The sequence below is a fragment of the Chiloscyllium plagiosum genome, chromosome 15 (assembly GCF_004010195.1).
Source record: "Chiloscyllium plagiosum isolate BGI_BamShark_2017 chromosome 15, ASM401019v2, whole genome shotgun sequence".
Taxonomy (NCBI): Eukaryota; Metazoa; Chordata; class Chondrichthyes; order Orectolobiformes; family Hemiscylliidae; genus Chiloscyllium; species Chiloscyllium plagiosum.
Genome location: NC_057724.1, coordinates 46,215,160 through 46,231,885, shown reverse-complemented (window position 1 = coordinate 46,231,885; position 16,726 = coordinate 46,215,160). Strand labels below are relative to the sequence as shown.

The 16,726-nt window shown below is 38.9% G+C and overlaps 1 protein-coding gene across 1 annotated transcript in view; it reads left to right on the top strand.

Moving 5' to 3' along the window:
- msna (moesin a) overlaps positions 1–16,726 on the top strand; it is an 88,552-nt gene that overhangs the window by 53,777 nt on the left and 18,049 nt on the right. Inside the window, exons 3-4 of the mRNA XM_043704837.1 lie at positions 8,186–8,281; positions 12,694–12,968. Coding sequence (XP_043560772.1) covers positions 8,186–8,281; positions 12,694–12,968 — 371 coding nt within the window. The remainder of the gene's footprint in view (positions 1–8,185; positions 8,282–12,693; positions 12,969–16,726) is intronic.

The following is a 16,726-nucleotide window of genomic DNA, read 5'->3' as shown; positions in this document are numbered from 1 at the left end:
GTCCCCTTAGCCAAAGATTCCAGGTGTTGCTGAGCTTTTCTGACCCACCTTGGAATTCTCCGTTAAAAAGGAATTACAAACTCTGCTCCCCTTTCTCTCCTCCTCCCCAAGCCCATTGGCTAAAGGGCTCCAACAGAATACTAGTTGGTTCCAACTACTGACCCTAAAGCAGGATGTAATAGTATTAACTTCTTGTAAAATACATATGAACATGCAGATTATGAGCAGACATAAGCCATTCAGTCTCTTTCTTGCTTTGTCACTCAAGACCATAGCTGATCAGTAGTTTTGTATTCTAATCTACCACCAGTAACCTTCAGATTCTAGCTGGACAAGGGAATTTATCAACCCCTCCCTTTTTGAAGATGGCAGTAAAGGCCAGGTCATTAGGTGACCGAAACTCAAAGTATTCAATCTCCAAGAAGAAAATTCTCCTTAAAAAAAATTGACCCTGATTTTAAAACTGTGTCCCTAGTTCCCAATTTGTGCACCACAGTAAACCTCCTCCTTTCCACGTGCATCTTGTCAAGACCGTTCATAATTGTGAATGCCATAATCCGGTTGCTCTTCGCTTTTTTTTTTAAAATTCCAGTGGAAACAAGTCCAACTTTTCACCTAAGATCACCTGCTTACTCCAGATATTCATTTAGTAAGTAAAAACTGAAAGAACTGCAGATGCTGTAAATTGAAAACAAAACCAGAAGTTTTTGGAAAAGCTCAGCAAGTCTGGCAGCATCTGTGAAAAGAAATCAGTTAATGTTTCCGATCCAGTGACCTTTTCCTCAAACTTCCTTCAAAGGAAGGGTCATCACATCCTAAATGTTAACTCTTGGTTTTTTTTCCTGAAATGCTGCCAGACCTACTGAGCTCTTCCAGCAACTTTCTGGTTTTGATCCATTTAGTCAAGCTCTCCTGAGCCACCAATGTATTTACTTCTCTAAAGAGCAAAAACTGTGCAGTATTTGCACTGTATATCTCCTAGATAAGACTACATGTATAGGAATGATGAGATTGAGACAGATAGGATGAATGTTTCTATTGAAGTCTCATCAGATACTGGGAACACCACCACCTGCAAATTGTTGAAGCTACCCTCAATCCTGGCTTCTTGCTGGATCAAAATGCTGGGAATCTCTCCTTAATAGCATTGTGGGTCTACTTTAGCACAGGACTGTAGCCATTCAAGAAGGCAGCTCTCAACCAGCTTAAGGGCAGGTAGGGACCGGCTGAAAAATGCTGGCCTTGCAGTGATGTCCATGTCCCACAAGTGAATGTAAAAAACAAAAAACCTGAAGGATGGGTTCCTTTTTTAAATTTTAAAAACAAACTTCAACATTTAAAAATTCAATTCACTTCACTTGAATGCACCCAGCCTCATCTCTAGTGTTTTTAGTAGTGAATAGTAACTGGAAATTCCATGCACTTCCTTAGATTGAAGCTGAGCTCCTGGACTAGGCATGGATGTAGTGAAGCTTCTGGAAGAGTAGGACAAATGAACTATTCACTCTGTCGGTACAAACCCCTGGCGTTCCTATCTAATTCCATAATAAGTCAGTGATAGGCCATCTTTTAAAAATAATCCTAGACTGAAAAGAAAAGAACTGCAGCTGTTGGAACAATGAAGCAAAAACAAATCTCGAGTTCAGATCTCTGAAGAAGGGTGGCAGGATCTGAAACGGATACTGCCAGAGCTGAATAGTGTGGAGGGGGTGCATTTATGCAATAGTTGGGTGGGGTTGGGGGGGTAAGAAGCAGGGTGCAGCATTCGAGATCTTGGGGGCAAAATGATGTTAGTGCAGATTGGCAGTTAGCCACACCATTTTCTGCCTGATTGGGAAGAACAGACTGTGTCCCACTACAGTGGGATGAGTGAGGACATGGTGATGGAGAATGTAACCAATGAAGTGAACAAAGAGAAGAAATTGGTTCCCAATTTGAAGGTGTTGAACTTCATATTAAATCCAAAAGGTGGAAAAGTGCCTAGTCTGAAGATGAGATGTTGCTCTTCCAGTTTGCAGTATGATTCACTGGAACACTGCAACATGCTGAGGATGCACATGTGAGCAGGACATTTAAAATGACAAACTACAAGAAGGTTGGGGTCATACTCCCACAGACTGGAGGTGTACTGCAAAGTGGTCGTTCTGTCTGCATTTTGGTTTATCTGATTGTAGTGCAGGCCACGTTGGGTGAATGTAATACACGAGGTTAGTGGCAGTACAAGTGAAATGCTGCTTCACCTGGAAAGATTGTTTCTGCCCTTAGGTGAGCAGGGAGGAGGTGAAGAGGTAAGTGTTACACCTTCTGCAGTTACATGGGAAGGTGGTGTGGTGGTGGAAAAATGACCTGGAGTGTCTTGGAGGAAACTAGTTTTTCCAATGGTTTTGTTTGTGGTAATTAAAATCCTATCTGCCCTGTCCACTCCCTGCATTCTTCCTCTTACAAAAGAGGATACTTGTCAAAACACAGCCTTTCTTGACACTTTTAAATCTCTCGTGCTATCTCTCCAGTACTTCTACATCTTTTGAACCATTTTCTAGCATCTATTACAAGGGAGTAACCTAACTGGTTTTGACATTATTTAAATTTTTTTAAAAACTTTGCTTCTCAATTCAGTTACTTGGGAGGTCCTGTTGCAGCTGTACAGGACACTGGTTAGGCTGGAATATTGTGTACATTTCTGGCTGCCTCCTACAAAAAGGATGTTGTGAAACTTGAAAGGGTTCAGAAAAGATTTACAAGGACCTTGCCAGGGTTGGAGGCTTTCTTCTAGAAGGAGAAGCTGAATAGACTCGGGCTGTTTTTCCTGGAACATCTGAGGCTGAGGGTAGACCTTAGAGGTTTATAAAATTGAGGGGCATGCATAGAGCAAATAGTCTTTTCCCTGGGGTGGGGAGTCCAGACTAGAGGGCATAGGTTTAGGGTGAGGTTGGGGGGGAAATGGGGGTGAAGACTTAAAGGGACTTAAGGGGTAACTTTTCCAGAGGGTGGTGTGTATGGTACAAGCTGCCAAAGGAAATGGGTGGAGGCTGGTACAATTACAATTTAAAAGGTATTTGGATGGGTATTTGATTGGAAGGGTCTAGAGGAAATGGGTCAAGTGCTAGCAAATGGGACTAGTTAGTTTAGGATATCTAGTCTGCATAGACAAATTGGACCAAAGGGTTTGTTTCTGTGCTATACGTTTTTTTGACTCTGACTCTGTGTTGCTTGAGCCTTGATTACACCATGGACCACAGTTCACATAATGTCTCCCCCAAAATAAAACAATCGGGGTAGCATTTGTTTTGCTCATTCCTTCTCTGAACAAAAAATCTGGTTTATACTGAAATGTAGCACCTCACTTGCCTATAAATCTTTCATTAGTTTATTTGCAAACTTGTTGTCTTGTATTTTAACATTTCCACTTTAATAACTGCATCCCAGTTTTTGACATTTGTGAACTTGGAAATGTAAGTCAGTAACATCTAATGGATTTATATTAAAAACACCAGATAGCCAAATACAAATTAATTGATTATAGGCAACGGAAGGGAAAATGGCCACATCTTGTATTCTATGACAATTGTTCAGCTGAGAATTTCTGCCACTTGTTTGTGTATTGTTGAGTATGCTCCTTGTAAATTGTTTACAGCTACTAATTAAAAATATAAGGATTAACTTTATTTGGATAATTTGGATTAAAAAAAAATAAATTGGAGTAAGTGACTTAATTTAGGTTTCCCAATAGGGTTATGGTCCTAAAGATGTACAGCATGGAAACAGGCCCTTCAGTCCAACTCATCTATGCCAACCAGCTATCCCAACCCAATCTAGTCCCAAATGCCAGCACCTGGCCCATATCCTTCCTATTCATTTACCCATCCAGATGCCTCTTAATACGTCCAAGTAGTTCTGCACCATTGACTGACAGTTGCTAACGTCAACCTGGCCAGCTCCATATTCACTTAGTGAATGAGCACCAATTAATGTAGGTTATGGTGAAGAATCATTTTTTTGTTTAAACAAAGTGAAATACTAACCATGATCTCACTGCAGTAGGTGACCTCAAATATTTTAGTCTTGCCATTTAATATACAGGGTGGATCAATGGTTTTAGATTGCTTTAGAAATAAAGCAGAATGATTGTAGGCAAGATAACAACATGCTTGCACAAAGTAGGCTGACTTTTTAAAAGCCGTTCTTCAGTTTTCCTTTTATGAGTTTTCATCAGTATTCTGCTTAATGTTGGATTTTAAAAAAAACTGAAAAGCTGCATGACATGTCAAATCTAGAAAATTAAATATATTTGAAGTGGTACTATATGGAAAAGTTGACTTGTGATTTTTGTCTTGCTGCTGTGCAAATAATTTGTTAAACTGGCTTTAGTTGCATCTGTCTATTTACTCTTGGTTTCTTGTGTTAATTTTTTTTGTCATGTAGATCATAGCTCTGCTTTGTGTTCTGCTGAATATTGTTTTCAGTTTTTAAATTCAACCTTTAAGACATTTTGAGGGATGGAAGTTTTCATTGTGGATAAAACCCCAGTTAGAGACACTTTGCTTTGCCAAGCTGTACTCAAATGAACCTTTGCTAATTTAGCCTTTAGCCAAAAACTTAGGATTCAAACAAAGCAACAATGTAGCAATAAAAGAGTACAAAATATTATGGAGGTAGAAATTAGCTGATCTGGTAGCATGTGTGGTGAGACCAAATGTTGCTGTTTTGAGTCAAATACAGCACTTCAGAACCAAAGGCAAGTAGCAAGCTTTTCTACAACAATTGTCCTTGGATACATTTTGCCATTAGACCAGCTTTCACTGAATTGGGTGAACCTATGTAGCCAAAACATTAACTTGAGGTTCTAGATTACAAATCCAGTGAGATTACCATTATACCACTACCTACCTTTTTTAGTTATGTAAATTAATCTGTGGAACAAGGTTCCATACAGATCTTGGGATGAATGTTCTGTCAACTTTATTTTAGATTAGATTCCCTACAGTGTGGAAATGGGCCCTTCGGCCCAACAAGTCCACACCAACCCTCTGAAGAGTAACCCACCCTGTCCCACTTCTCTCTGACTAGTGCACCTAACACTATGGGCAATTTAGCATGGCCAATTTACCTGACCTGCACATCTTTTGGATTGTGGGAGGAAAATGGAGCACCTGGAGGAAACCTACACAGACACTAGGAGAATGTGTAAACTCCACACAGTCATATGAGGCTGGGGTCTAACCTGGGACCTTGGTACTGAGGCAGCAGTGCTAATCACTGCGCCACCCATTGGATAGGCTTGTTTGTTTTGGTGAGTGTATTCAGGTGGAAGGATTGGTGGAGCAATATAGCTTTTTGAGTGCACTATAACTTGAAAGAACCTCAACCTGAGCTACAAACCTTGTGAAACAACATCTCTACAGAGATCACGAAATGAGTTTAACTGTCTTAAAATCAGTTTCCAAGTTTTTTAATCACAAAGACCATGCAAAATGACTTCATGTGAAAACTACTAATGACAAAATAGAGCAAACACTAAAGTGAAACTATGGGCTGGATTTTCAAGTGGCAGCTTGGAATCTATTATGGGTCCCATTCCATTTCTTGTTGAATGCAAGTTGAACACTCATAAATTAGTATGGCTGGTCTGGATCACAATCCTGCACCCCTGCACTTGGTTGTCTCCATAACAGGCAGGAATAACATGTCTTAGACCAACTTTTAAAGAACTATGCACAGCCACTCCTGATCTGTTGTGGCCCAAGACAAATCTCAAGTATATGCTCAAAAGAATGCTAGACTTGGCCCTGCATTTTCCCCCATACCAAACTGACAATTTCATGAATTTATTATAATTATATACTCCTGTAGAATGAATACAGCAACAATAAGATGTGTAAAGATGCTTTTTAAAATCTGTTATAACTTTGTATGGTAAACACTTTTTTATATGCTAATAAAAATGTCAGTTGTGCAGAATTGAAGATGTTTCAAGCATATAAACCTTTTCTGTGTAACTAAAATCCTAATCTAACAAAATAGTGCACAGCAAGAACAATCAACCATGCATTATTCTCAATGGGGTACAACAGTTCCAAGAGTCCAATGTCTTGGCTCTTTTTGTCTCAAATCTTTGTTTCTGTAATAGTTTAAAGCAACACCTTTTACTGTAGCCTTACTTCAAAGAATAATGATAAAGATTGAAAATTCTGACTTTTTCTTCCTCTCATCCTATTAAGAGGTCTCTATATTTTGCTGTCAATATCACCAAAGGGGTGAAAGTACCACACCTTAAATAATCAATCTCAACACCCAGCAGCCTGATTGCTGCCTCTGACTCTCTGGGGTCTGCAAGCCTGATTTCTAGTTCTATAACCTTGCTGCAGATAGAAATCCAAATGCTTCAACCTGAGCAAGAGCAAAACACTGGATGCTGAAGGAGCTTGACAGATCTGGTAACACTTTTTTTTGGCATAGAAAACCAGTTAAAGTTTCAGAACTTTGGTTTCCAATCTGAGTGGATGTGCAAAAATTGGATTTTTCTTTTTTGAGAAAAGTAAGGAGAAGTTGGCTAAACAGATGGAAATATCAGGGAAAGTTAAATGATTCAAGGTTTAGTTTCAATAACAAAAGGCAAAGCAACTGATAACTGTGGAGAAGTGATAAGGCATAGATCCAGAGTAGATGGTGGCAATATAATAAAATAGAAGCAAATTGCTGATGTTTGAAATCTGAAACAAAAGGACAAACTCTGATCTGGTAGCATCTGTGGAAAGATGTAGCTAACACTGAGTCTCGTGATTTTTCTACCAGAATTGAAAGCAGCTGGGAAATGGTGTTTATGGTGAGAAAGGGAGTAAGACGAATAATTCAAGATGCCCAATGAGGGTGGTGGGGTTAGCAGGGGGGGAAAACTGAGTGAAGTTTGATAGGGTCAGCACTTCTGAAAGCAAAATATGGAATGTGACTTTGGGATGCAAAGTAACTTTGTGCAAGAGTTTGATTTGTGTTCATAACCTTAATCAACTAGAATAAAACTGCAGATGTTGGAAATCTGAAACAAAAATAAATTGCAAGAGAAACCCAGCAGTCTGCAAACTCCAATGGAGAGAAAGTAGAATTAATGTTTTGAGTCCAGTGAACTCTTGAATAATTAACTCCTACTCTATTCTGGTTTATACCTTCACACTATCTGGATGCAAACAGTGAGCCCCTCCTTGAGTTATTCAGAAGAACAATACAGGTTGAGTACCTATTTGTACGTCTGAAAATAAAACCAAGTTTTTTTTGGAAGTGGACTTGAACACCTAAAAGTAAGTTCCTCCTTTTCACAAAGGACCCAAACAATATAATGGATCCAAAGATGAAATTTTCTTTGTTTGAAAACCAGTTGTTCCTGAGGTTTTCGGGTAAAGTACCAGTTAAGAATTTTTTTCCTTTTAAACATTTAAGCAGCATGCAGATGCACAATTTTCTGGAGTAGGATATGCTGCCTAGACTCTGCCTCAAATCAGTTCAGCATTGTAAATGACAGTTTCTGAATTTCATATGTTGGTACTAATTTGTTTTCAATACATTCCTGGGATTATGGATGTTGGCTGTGCCAGCATTTATTACTTGAGCACTTGACTAGGTGGTGGTGAGCAGTCTGGTATATTTAAAAGATCACTGGAACATTTTAGTTTTTGCTGCATAAAAATTGTATATGCATCAGTTTAAAGGTGAAAAGTATGTGGCAGATCTGAATGGATCACACTTTATTCAGTGCTTAAAGGTATTAGATTTTGAATTCCAATTTTTGGAAAATTAATTTGATTTTTAGCATAGCCAATCTGAAATTGTGCATTTGAGTACCAAACTGAGACTTGTACAGAAGCATATTTAAAGTAAGCTGGTGCGACCCAAGTCGATTGAAATGTGAGTAATGATGTGCGCTAGCTGAATGGATTTCAAATGATGCCCATAATGGTATGAATCACGTTGCCAGGCTTGCTTGAACAAAAAGAACACAAGCTGAACACTTCACAACTGTTCTGGCTCAATGAGGCTAAATAAGTTTATTCTTTTGGTCATCAAAATTGTATACATTTTTGTTCAACTCACCAGCATGCAAGAAGTTGTTTCTGTTGTGATTTCTATTTAAAATTGGGCAGCCTCTGATTGGGTCTTCCTCTGATAATCCTCTTTTTTTTTGTTGTCTTCATAGGTCGTGAAAACTATTGGGCTTCGTGAGGTCTGGTTCTTTGGACTTCAGTACCAAGATACAAAGGGCTTTTGCACCTGGCTGAAACTCAACAAAAAGGTCTGTACCTGAAAAATATGCTTTGCAAGTATCACACGTTAGCATGCGAAAGCAACTCTAATGTCAGGGGATAGTTAAGTAAACTTATTGCTGCAAAGGATAATATTTTAACACTGTTTCAGATTGCATTTTACTCAACCAAACTTGTTTGCAGAGCACTTTTTTAAAAAAAAATCTTGTGACACTTGGCTTCAAAGAATGTGGTTATTGGAACAAGATATTGGGGAGGTAGCTTCTAGTTATGTGTTTTGGGTTTAAATGATAACTTGAATACAAAGTTCTGAGAAAAGGAAGGGGCCATCAAAAATGCTCCTTGCACAAACAGGCATGAGTAAAAAATATACAAAGGGAGTAATTATTTGTACTACATGTGAATCAAGCTGCTTATTGGTCAGCAAATAGACTTTGGTTAAAGCATTGCCATGGAGCACACTGGGTACAATTACTCCAAAGTTCTTGCACATCCTCAAAGAAAAATAGATCAAATCCTGAGATTAACCATGGACTGAGTATCAAGGAACAGTGTTATCCCCACCTTGCTTTGACCATTTTTAAGATCTGATCCCACATTCACTGATTTATCCAGAATGCACCAGGAGGTGCACAAACAATGTAGAGACAAATATTTTGCTTTAGAATCCGTTGTTCCCTCCAGTACTTTCCATGTAACATATTGACCAATCAATAGTTTATATTCCTTTTTGAACTTTTGATCTCCTCTATCTTGAAATACAAGGGGGGAAAATAAACCTGAAAGCATGTCCTGTCACTTTTTTTTTTCTTTTTAACAAAATCCAAGTTCTGTGCTGCCAACTGACTAAATACAAAATGAGTTTATTGGCCTAATGGCCAAATCTTGCAGGCTTTGATTTAACAAGAGATCATCTTCACAAATGACAGCTACTATGGAAATAAGTTGTGGGAAGCAGACTTAAAATTCAATCTCGCAGTTAACCAGAAATGGGCCCTGGAGCCTGGTGGGGAATGCACGTTGCTCCTGTCAAAATTTTTAAAACCTTTTGTCCAGTTCTTTATCATGATATTCACACTGCATTTACCAAGAGGAGCTCCAAGTAATATTAAAGTCTAAGTTCCCAGTTGTCCAAGTAAAAACTCTTTTAAAGGATCTGCACCCCACAATTCAGCTCCTCAGTGCTGTTGAAGGGTGATATACCAATAGAATGGTGGTTAGTAGCCAGGGCTGCAGGGAGAATAACTACATTTAAATGTAGAATTAAAGAATTATTTATCATGACTAAACAGTTACCTATAGTTGAGCTGAAGGCATATCTTGATATTTGGTTGGGGTGATAAGTCAGACCTGTCGCATCGAAGCAGTATTCACTGGAGTATCCCACTTGTCAGTGGGTCCATGCTGCAGCTGGGGTAGCATGTTCCTGCACCAGCCTATTTTTTTTTTAAATTGTAAAATATTTTACATGTGATTGGCAGCATACACTTTGGCTTCTAAACTGATGACCAGATGCAGGCCTGTATGATCTGAAATGTGCGTGCATGGTCACTACTTTTTTTAGAAAGGAGATTCTCTTCGAGCAGTGGAGAATGGGCACTTCCCCAAATGTAGATATTTTCTCCCCAACCTGTTCTGAAACCTTACTGCAGACTTTGACTTGAAACAAGATCTCTTCCCTCAAGTGGGGATACTGCCATGATGACGCCACAGAGCTCCTCACTCCTCTAAGTCTATCCTATGTGATTATAAATTCAACAATAATTGTTTAGATAATTGCACAGTTGAGTAATGTAGCTGAAAATGTGTTGCTGGAAAAGTGCAGCAGGTCAGGCAGCATCCAGGGAACAGGAGAATCAACGTTTCGGGCATAAGCCCTTCTTCAGGAATGAGCCTGACATTTTGGGCAGAAGGGCTTTCAGCTCTGATCTCCAGCATCTGCAGACTTCACTTTCTCCAGTTGAGTGATGTAGACCAATTGGTAGGTTACACTTCAGAATTTTAAATGTTTCCAGCAAATTCTCTCATACCCTCTGAAATTGCAATACCAGCTTTTTGCTTTCTTTTGTTTGAAACTTGCTGGAAATTATAAAACACCAAATTTCAAACCCACTCGATCATACTTTAATGCTGAGTTTTTTTTACCTGATTGCCTTGTCATTGTAAATTTCCTTTTTGGTAGCTAACTAATTCTGCACTTGACCAGGGTTGCTTGAGATCTCATCTGCCAGGCTAACACCTTTTTTTTTTTGGGGGGGGGGGATGGAGGGCTCTACTTATCAGTTTAATTCAGTTGGCTGGACAGCTGATTTGTGATAGCAATGTCAATCACATGGGTTCAGTTCCTGTATTGGCTGAGATTACATAAAGAGCTCATTCTAAACCTGTCCCCTTGCCTGAGGTATGCTGACCCACTGGTTAAGCCACCCGTCAAATCTTTCTCTTTCCACCCCCTACCTGTGAAAGAGAAACCCAGTGTCCTCTGGAACAATGGTGACTACACTGTGTATCGTTTTAATTTTACAGGTTCCCATTTGATGGAAACAACAAAAATCAATGATTCACTTTTGGCATCTTTTTTAAAAAGTGCCATTTTAGGCATTAGTGGGGTAAATGTGACCCATTTTTAATGGGTGAAAAATAGTAATTTTTGGGATGAATTAAGAGTCCTCACTGTCCAGTGGGTTAAATTTTCCCTCCAGTGAGACTTGGCCAGCATCTGGAGTGTATCTTCTTTGAACATTTTTTTTCTCATGGATTTTTTTTTAATCTGTCTTGTATACACAAAGCAAATTTCCCTCTTTGCCAAGATCTAATGAATTAAATCCCATAATACCCTAGTGTTGCTGAAAATGACATTCCTGACTTGCATCTCTGGCAGTGTATGCTTTGGATGAAACTTGAGCAGTTGGGTGTCTTGTTTGCAAGAACTAGCAAGTAAAAAGGAAAGTTATTTGAACAAGCTATCTTGCCTCTGCCATTTTAAAATAGTGAAGTATTTATTTTACAGACTCTGAATCCATTCTTGCTGTATAATGTGTTCAGAATTGTCATGATAGAAGGAAAAGCAAAGTAGTTTGCTTTTGTGAAATCCAGTCTAAATATGCTATTTAGCTGTATGTGAAGTTTGTACTCTAGAGAAATGGAAATACGAGCCACTTGCAAGCTCCCCTCCAAGACACACCTAATCCCAATTTAGAAATATACCACTTATTTTCACAATCACTGGATCAGACTCCTGAAACTCCCTTCCCAGGAATAATGTGGGTGTGACTGCATTAGTTCAAGAAGGAAGATCTATCACCATCCTCTTGAGAGCATTTAGGGATGAGAATAAAAGCCAGCCTGCCAGAAAAGTTCCCTCCTTATGAAATGGGCTTCTTTCTGAGATGAGCCATTCCTTTTAGGTGACACATTAAGGACCTTTGTGTAATGCCAAGACCTTGTCTGTTCAGGTGGATGTTCAATTTGTAATGTTTTTTCAAAGAAAAGCGGAAACTACTCCCTGTTGGCTTAGCTGCTATTCATTCATTTTGCTGCTATTTTGAGTTTTATTACTCACTTGGAATGGCTGCTATATTTGCTGAAATAGTTCATACATTCAAAGATTCATTTTTCTGAACTTTTTTTTTGAAACACTAATGATGTGCTAATGTGTTTTGACTTTTCCACTTCTTTTTTTTTCATGTTTCATCTGCATGAGGCAAGAAACTGCTAAACCACCCTTTTTTTTTTTATTAAACCCATTGGGCAATCTGAAAGAATGGACTAATTTAAAATGTTCCCCTTTTTTTAAACTCTTTCCTTCTATAGTCATCATGCACTCCTAAAGGTGTAAAAGATGCAATATAACTTTCCATTTAACGTTTATAGCTTTCAATGTAAAATACCTGAACTCTTTAATGGGTTGTACACCTAGTATTAGTTCTTTACTTACTGTGTTATGGTTTGGTGATCATAACCCTCCAGTATGTTGTCAAAATCACATTATTCTATGTTACCAAGAATGGAGGGTTTTAATTATAAGGAGAAGTTGGATAAGCTGGGATTCTTTGAACTTGAGCATAGGAGGTTTATAAAATCATGAGTTGAGCTAATGTGAATAGGGAATGTCTTCCCCCTAGGATGGGGGAGTTTAAAGTGGACCTGAGGAACTAGTTTTTCACACCAGGAGGTGCATATCTGGAATGAACTGCCAGAGGAAGTGGTGGATACACCACTTAAAAGACGTTTGGACAGTACATGAACAGAGATTTGGATGGAAATGCACAGGTGGGACCAGTTTAGTTTGGGGGAAGTTGGTTGGCATGTATGGGTTGGACTGAAAGGTCTGTTTCCATGCTGTAAAACTCTGACTATAATAAGGATAATGCATCAATGCAGTGAAAATCCCTCCATTTATACTAAGTTGTCATTTTTGTTTCTGCTCTTTTTTTTTAAGGTGACTCAGCAGGATGTTCGTAAGGATAGCCCACTACTTTTCAAGTTTAGGGCAAAATTCTTTCCAGAGGATGTATCTGAAGAGCTGATTCAAGAGATCACCCAACGCCTCTTCTTCCTGCAAGTGAAAGAGGGCATTCTGAATGATGACATCTACTGTCCCCCAGAGACTGCTGTATTGCTGGCTTCTTATGCTGTGCAGGTCAAATATGGCGATTTCAATAAAGATGCCCACAAATCTGGCTATTTGTCAAATGACCGTCTACTTCCGCAACGGTAAATGGCTGTCTGTCCTGTTTATATTTTAACAGCTGTGCATTAAAATCAGTTGACTCCAGTCCAAACAATTTAGCATTTATATCTGAAAATGTAGTTGGATAGATGGTGCTAAATAGATGAACCAAAATGACTAAATTACAATCTGTTTTTGGCTTTGTAGAAATTATTCATGATTAGAAATAGATAGTAAATGAGAAGCTCTTTAGGAATTCTTGTTCCTGGGATGTCTGTCATTGGTTTTTTTTTCTTTTGGGCCCATCCCTAAGTGCCCTGGAAAGGGTGGTGGTCAGGCTTCTGCCACTGTTTGGTGTCTATGCTGATTTGGGTGTCAATCAAGTGGGCAGCCTTGCGTTGGATGGTATCAAACTGTTTTGTTGGAGTTGCACACATTCAAGCAAATGAAGAGTATTCCACATTTCCTGACTGCCACTGTTTTTAGATGGTGGATGGGTGTTGGGAAAAGAGTTACTTGCCACAGAATTCCTCGATCTGTTAGTTAGTTTAAGATTAGTGCAGTCCCACTTCTGGTCAATGATAACCCCCAGAAGTTAATGGGGTGCCGAACTATGGTACCAATCCTACTTCCCACTTGTCAGCCCTCGGGGTCTGGATGTTGTCTAGTGTTACCATATTTGAATATGGACTGCTTCAGTATCTGAGGAGTTATGAATGATACTGAAGTTTTTGCAGTTGTCAGCAAATAGCCCCATTTCTGACCTTTTTTATGATGAAAATGGTTGGACCAGAGGAACCCTTAGAGGTGCCCTGTGAGCTGAGATGACTGACCACCAACAAAGGAGATTCTGCATGGTGTCACTGAGCAAGCATTTATTTTCTCCTAACTAGCCACCAGGCAATTAAGTCTGAGTCTCGCAGGCCAGATTTGCTTCCCTAAAGGACATTAGTAAATCAGATTGAACCACAACTGCAAAAACCAATGTATGTCATTAAACTAACTAACTACTTTTTTAAAATTCTAGATTTTTATTGAATTCTGTTTTTGTCATTGATTTGATACTATGATCGCTGAGCATTAGGCTGGGGCTCTGGGTTGCTAATCTTGTGACATTACCACAACACTATAGCTTCTCCAGTGTTTTGAGGGCTCCTTGATAACTATATTCAGTCACATGGTATCATGGGCAGTCACTCTTGCCTCTGCTTTTGGAATTCAGCTCTCTTGTCTGTGTTTGAAGCAAGGTTGCAATGAGGTCAGCAGCTGAGTGAGTCTGGCAAAACTCAAGTTGTCACTGAGGCAGGTATTCTTTTAACAAGTGAAGCTTAATAGCACTGTGTAGATGACTCTTTCCATCAGTTTGTTTGCTAAGATTGTAGTTGACAACTAGATTGGATTTGTTTTTTTTTGTAGTTATGACACAGTTGGACATTGTTCTCTACACAACTAGATGCCAGTGCTATAACTATACAGCTGCAGCATGGCTAGGTCACAGCTTGTTATGGCGCACACTAAATGTTCAAAGGAGCTGTTATGGCAAGTCTGACCAATAATTTCATAGGTGCATCTAGAGAAAGTAGGTTGAAGATGAAGTCAATTATGTTTATCCCTTTTACCGGCTGTGCTGAGGTAAGTGATCATGGTCAGCGGCAGCAGGTTTCCTTTTTTTTTTGTTTGACCCTCGGGGTCTGGAATCAAATGCTGAGGATTTTTTTTAAATGACATTTCCTTGTACTAAACTGTCACTTTTTTTGGGGTCTGTCCTGCCAAGGTGACAGGATATACGCAAGGATGATAGTAGTACTGGACACTCCCTCCTTTTTGTAAGGTATGATTCCATGGGTTGACTGTCCATCCTCCCTCCCAGTATTTGGCACAGGCCCTAAGATGTTGGTAGGGTCAGCAAGCAGCTTTTACATCCAATGCAAGGAATAAATTAAGGGGTTAGGCTGGTGCCAACAGATCTGATAATATCTTAGGTTGGAATAAGAGCGGAAATATGGGTGGAAAAATGAAAAGCATTCAATGTTTTGCTGTATCATGCTCATGTGTTTGAATTGTTCAAAATATGGGTTTCATTTTTAAGTGAAGTGTTCATGTAATGTCATTGTTTTGCAATTGTTCTCTTTGCTTCTGTCATGTCAAAGGAGTATTCTTTTTAACTGTTTTGTGCATGTGTATTTTAATTGAGCAAATAGCTTGTGCTTGTATTGGTTAATAGCTGGTTTGTTTGGTTATCTTGTGGTCTTTGGTCATCTTCCATACTGTAATTGCCATGTCTTGGTTAGAAAAATCAAACTGACCTACAAATTTTCCAACATGACAAAATGTTGCCCAGATGGTTAGAGATAATATAATTTGTGTTGTTTTACTGTTATAATTTTTAGTTGTGTTAAGGTGCTACCGTGGGTATATCTTGATGCAGTTTAGTTCTTTTTGAGTTAAATATGCACTGTGATTGGAGATGCAGGTGATGCTTTCAGTACCAACGACCAGAAAAGCAACTAGTAGGGAGTGCTAGGAATAGGAAGATTTTCCCTCTTTTCCAAAACCTTCTAAATCTGATATGGCATAGGCAACAGCTTTCCTTTGCCTTGACTTATTTTGAGACCAGTTCTCCTCCTGATTCATACTAGCCATTTGGAATTTGAGAAATTTTTGGTTATGTTAAAATACAGTGTTTTGCCATTTATTTGCAGCAGCTGAGGAATATTTCCATTTCAGTTAGCTCCTGCTGATTTTAAGAGTACTCCCAGGCTCTTTACACATGCTGCGCTCCCCCCCCCCCCCCCCCCCAAAATAAAAAGCAGACTGAAGCATTTTTAACTGAGGCTAATATGTATTTCTGGAGGAATCTTGACCATTCTATGCCTTAATGTTTCTACCTTCATAATTGCAACACCACGGTGTCTCTTTTGAGAGAGTTTGCCAGTTGATGTTGAATTCAGACCATTGTTTCGAGTGGAAACAAAATAAGTTGATTGCTCAGATTGTAGGGCTACAAAGTGAATTAATCAGCTAAGGAAGCTTTGAATTTGAGCATAATGAGTCCATGTTCCAATGTAGCTCTATCAGAGGGGCCATTCAACCCACTGTGCCAGGCTCTTCAAACAAGCCTCCACATTTTCATGCAGTGCATTCCATAACCTAACTACTTTACTTTGTGAAAAATCTTTTTCCCATCACCACCTTTATTTTTCATTTGTATACTACTTTAAATCTATCCTTTTTGTTAGTGTTCCTTTTTTAATGAGCAGGTGCAGTTTCTCCCTTTCTTCACACTATCCAGCCCACGCATAATTTTGAAAACCTCTATCAAATCACACCTTGCATTCTTCCATCTCCATTGGATCAACTCCAAATTTTAACACAACATTTGCTCACTCGCATGGATGCAGACTTGTCAACCATACTGATTAGGGCCTTTGTGTAGCCACAGGAACCCTAAGATTAAGAATGCTGAATAAATACAGATATGTTAACTGATGCTCCTGCTGATGGGAGCTTTGTTGGGGTGGTGTTGAGTGATGTAAGTTAAGTTTAGCTCAATTCAACCTAATTTAACATACTCTAATTATTTATTGAATCTGAATGGCATATGCAAAAGCTTTCCTTTGCCTTGACTTATTTTGAGACCGGTTCTCCTATTCATACTCGCCATTTGAAATGGCTAGATTGTATGGAAAGGTTGTTATATTTTTTGTTTTGGTTTTTCTAAAGTAAAGTAATAGTTTCCTGCTGTTCTACCATAAAAGTGTAATACTATCTCTTTTGTAATTTTATTTTGTTTAAAAAAAAA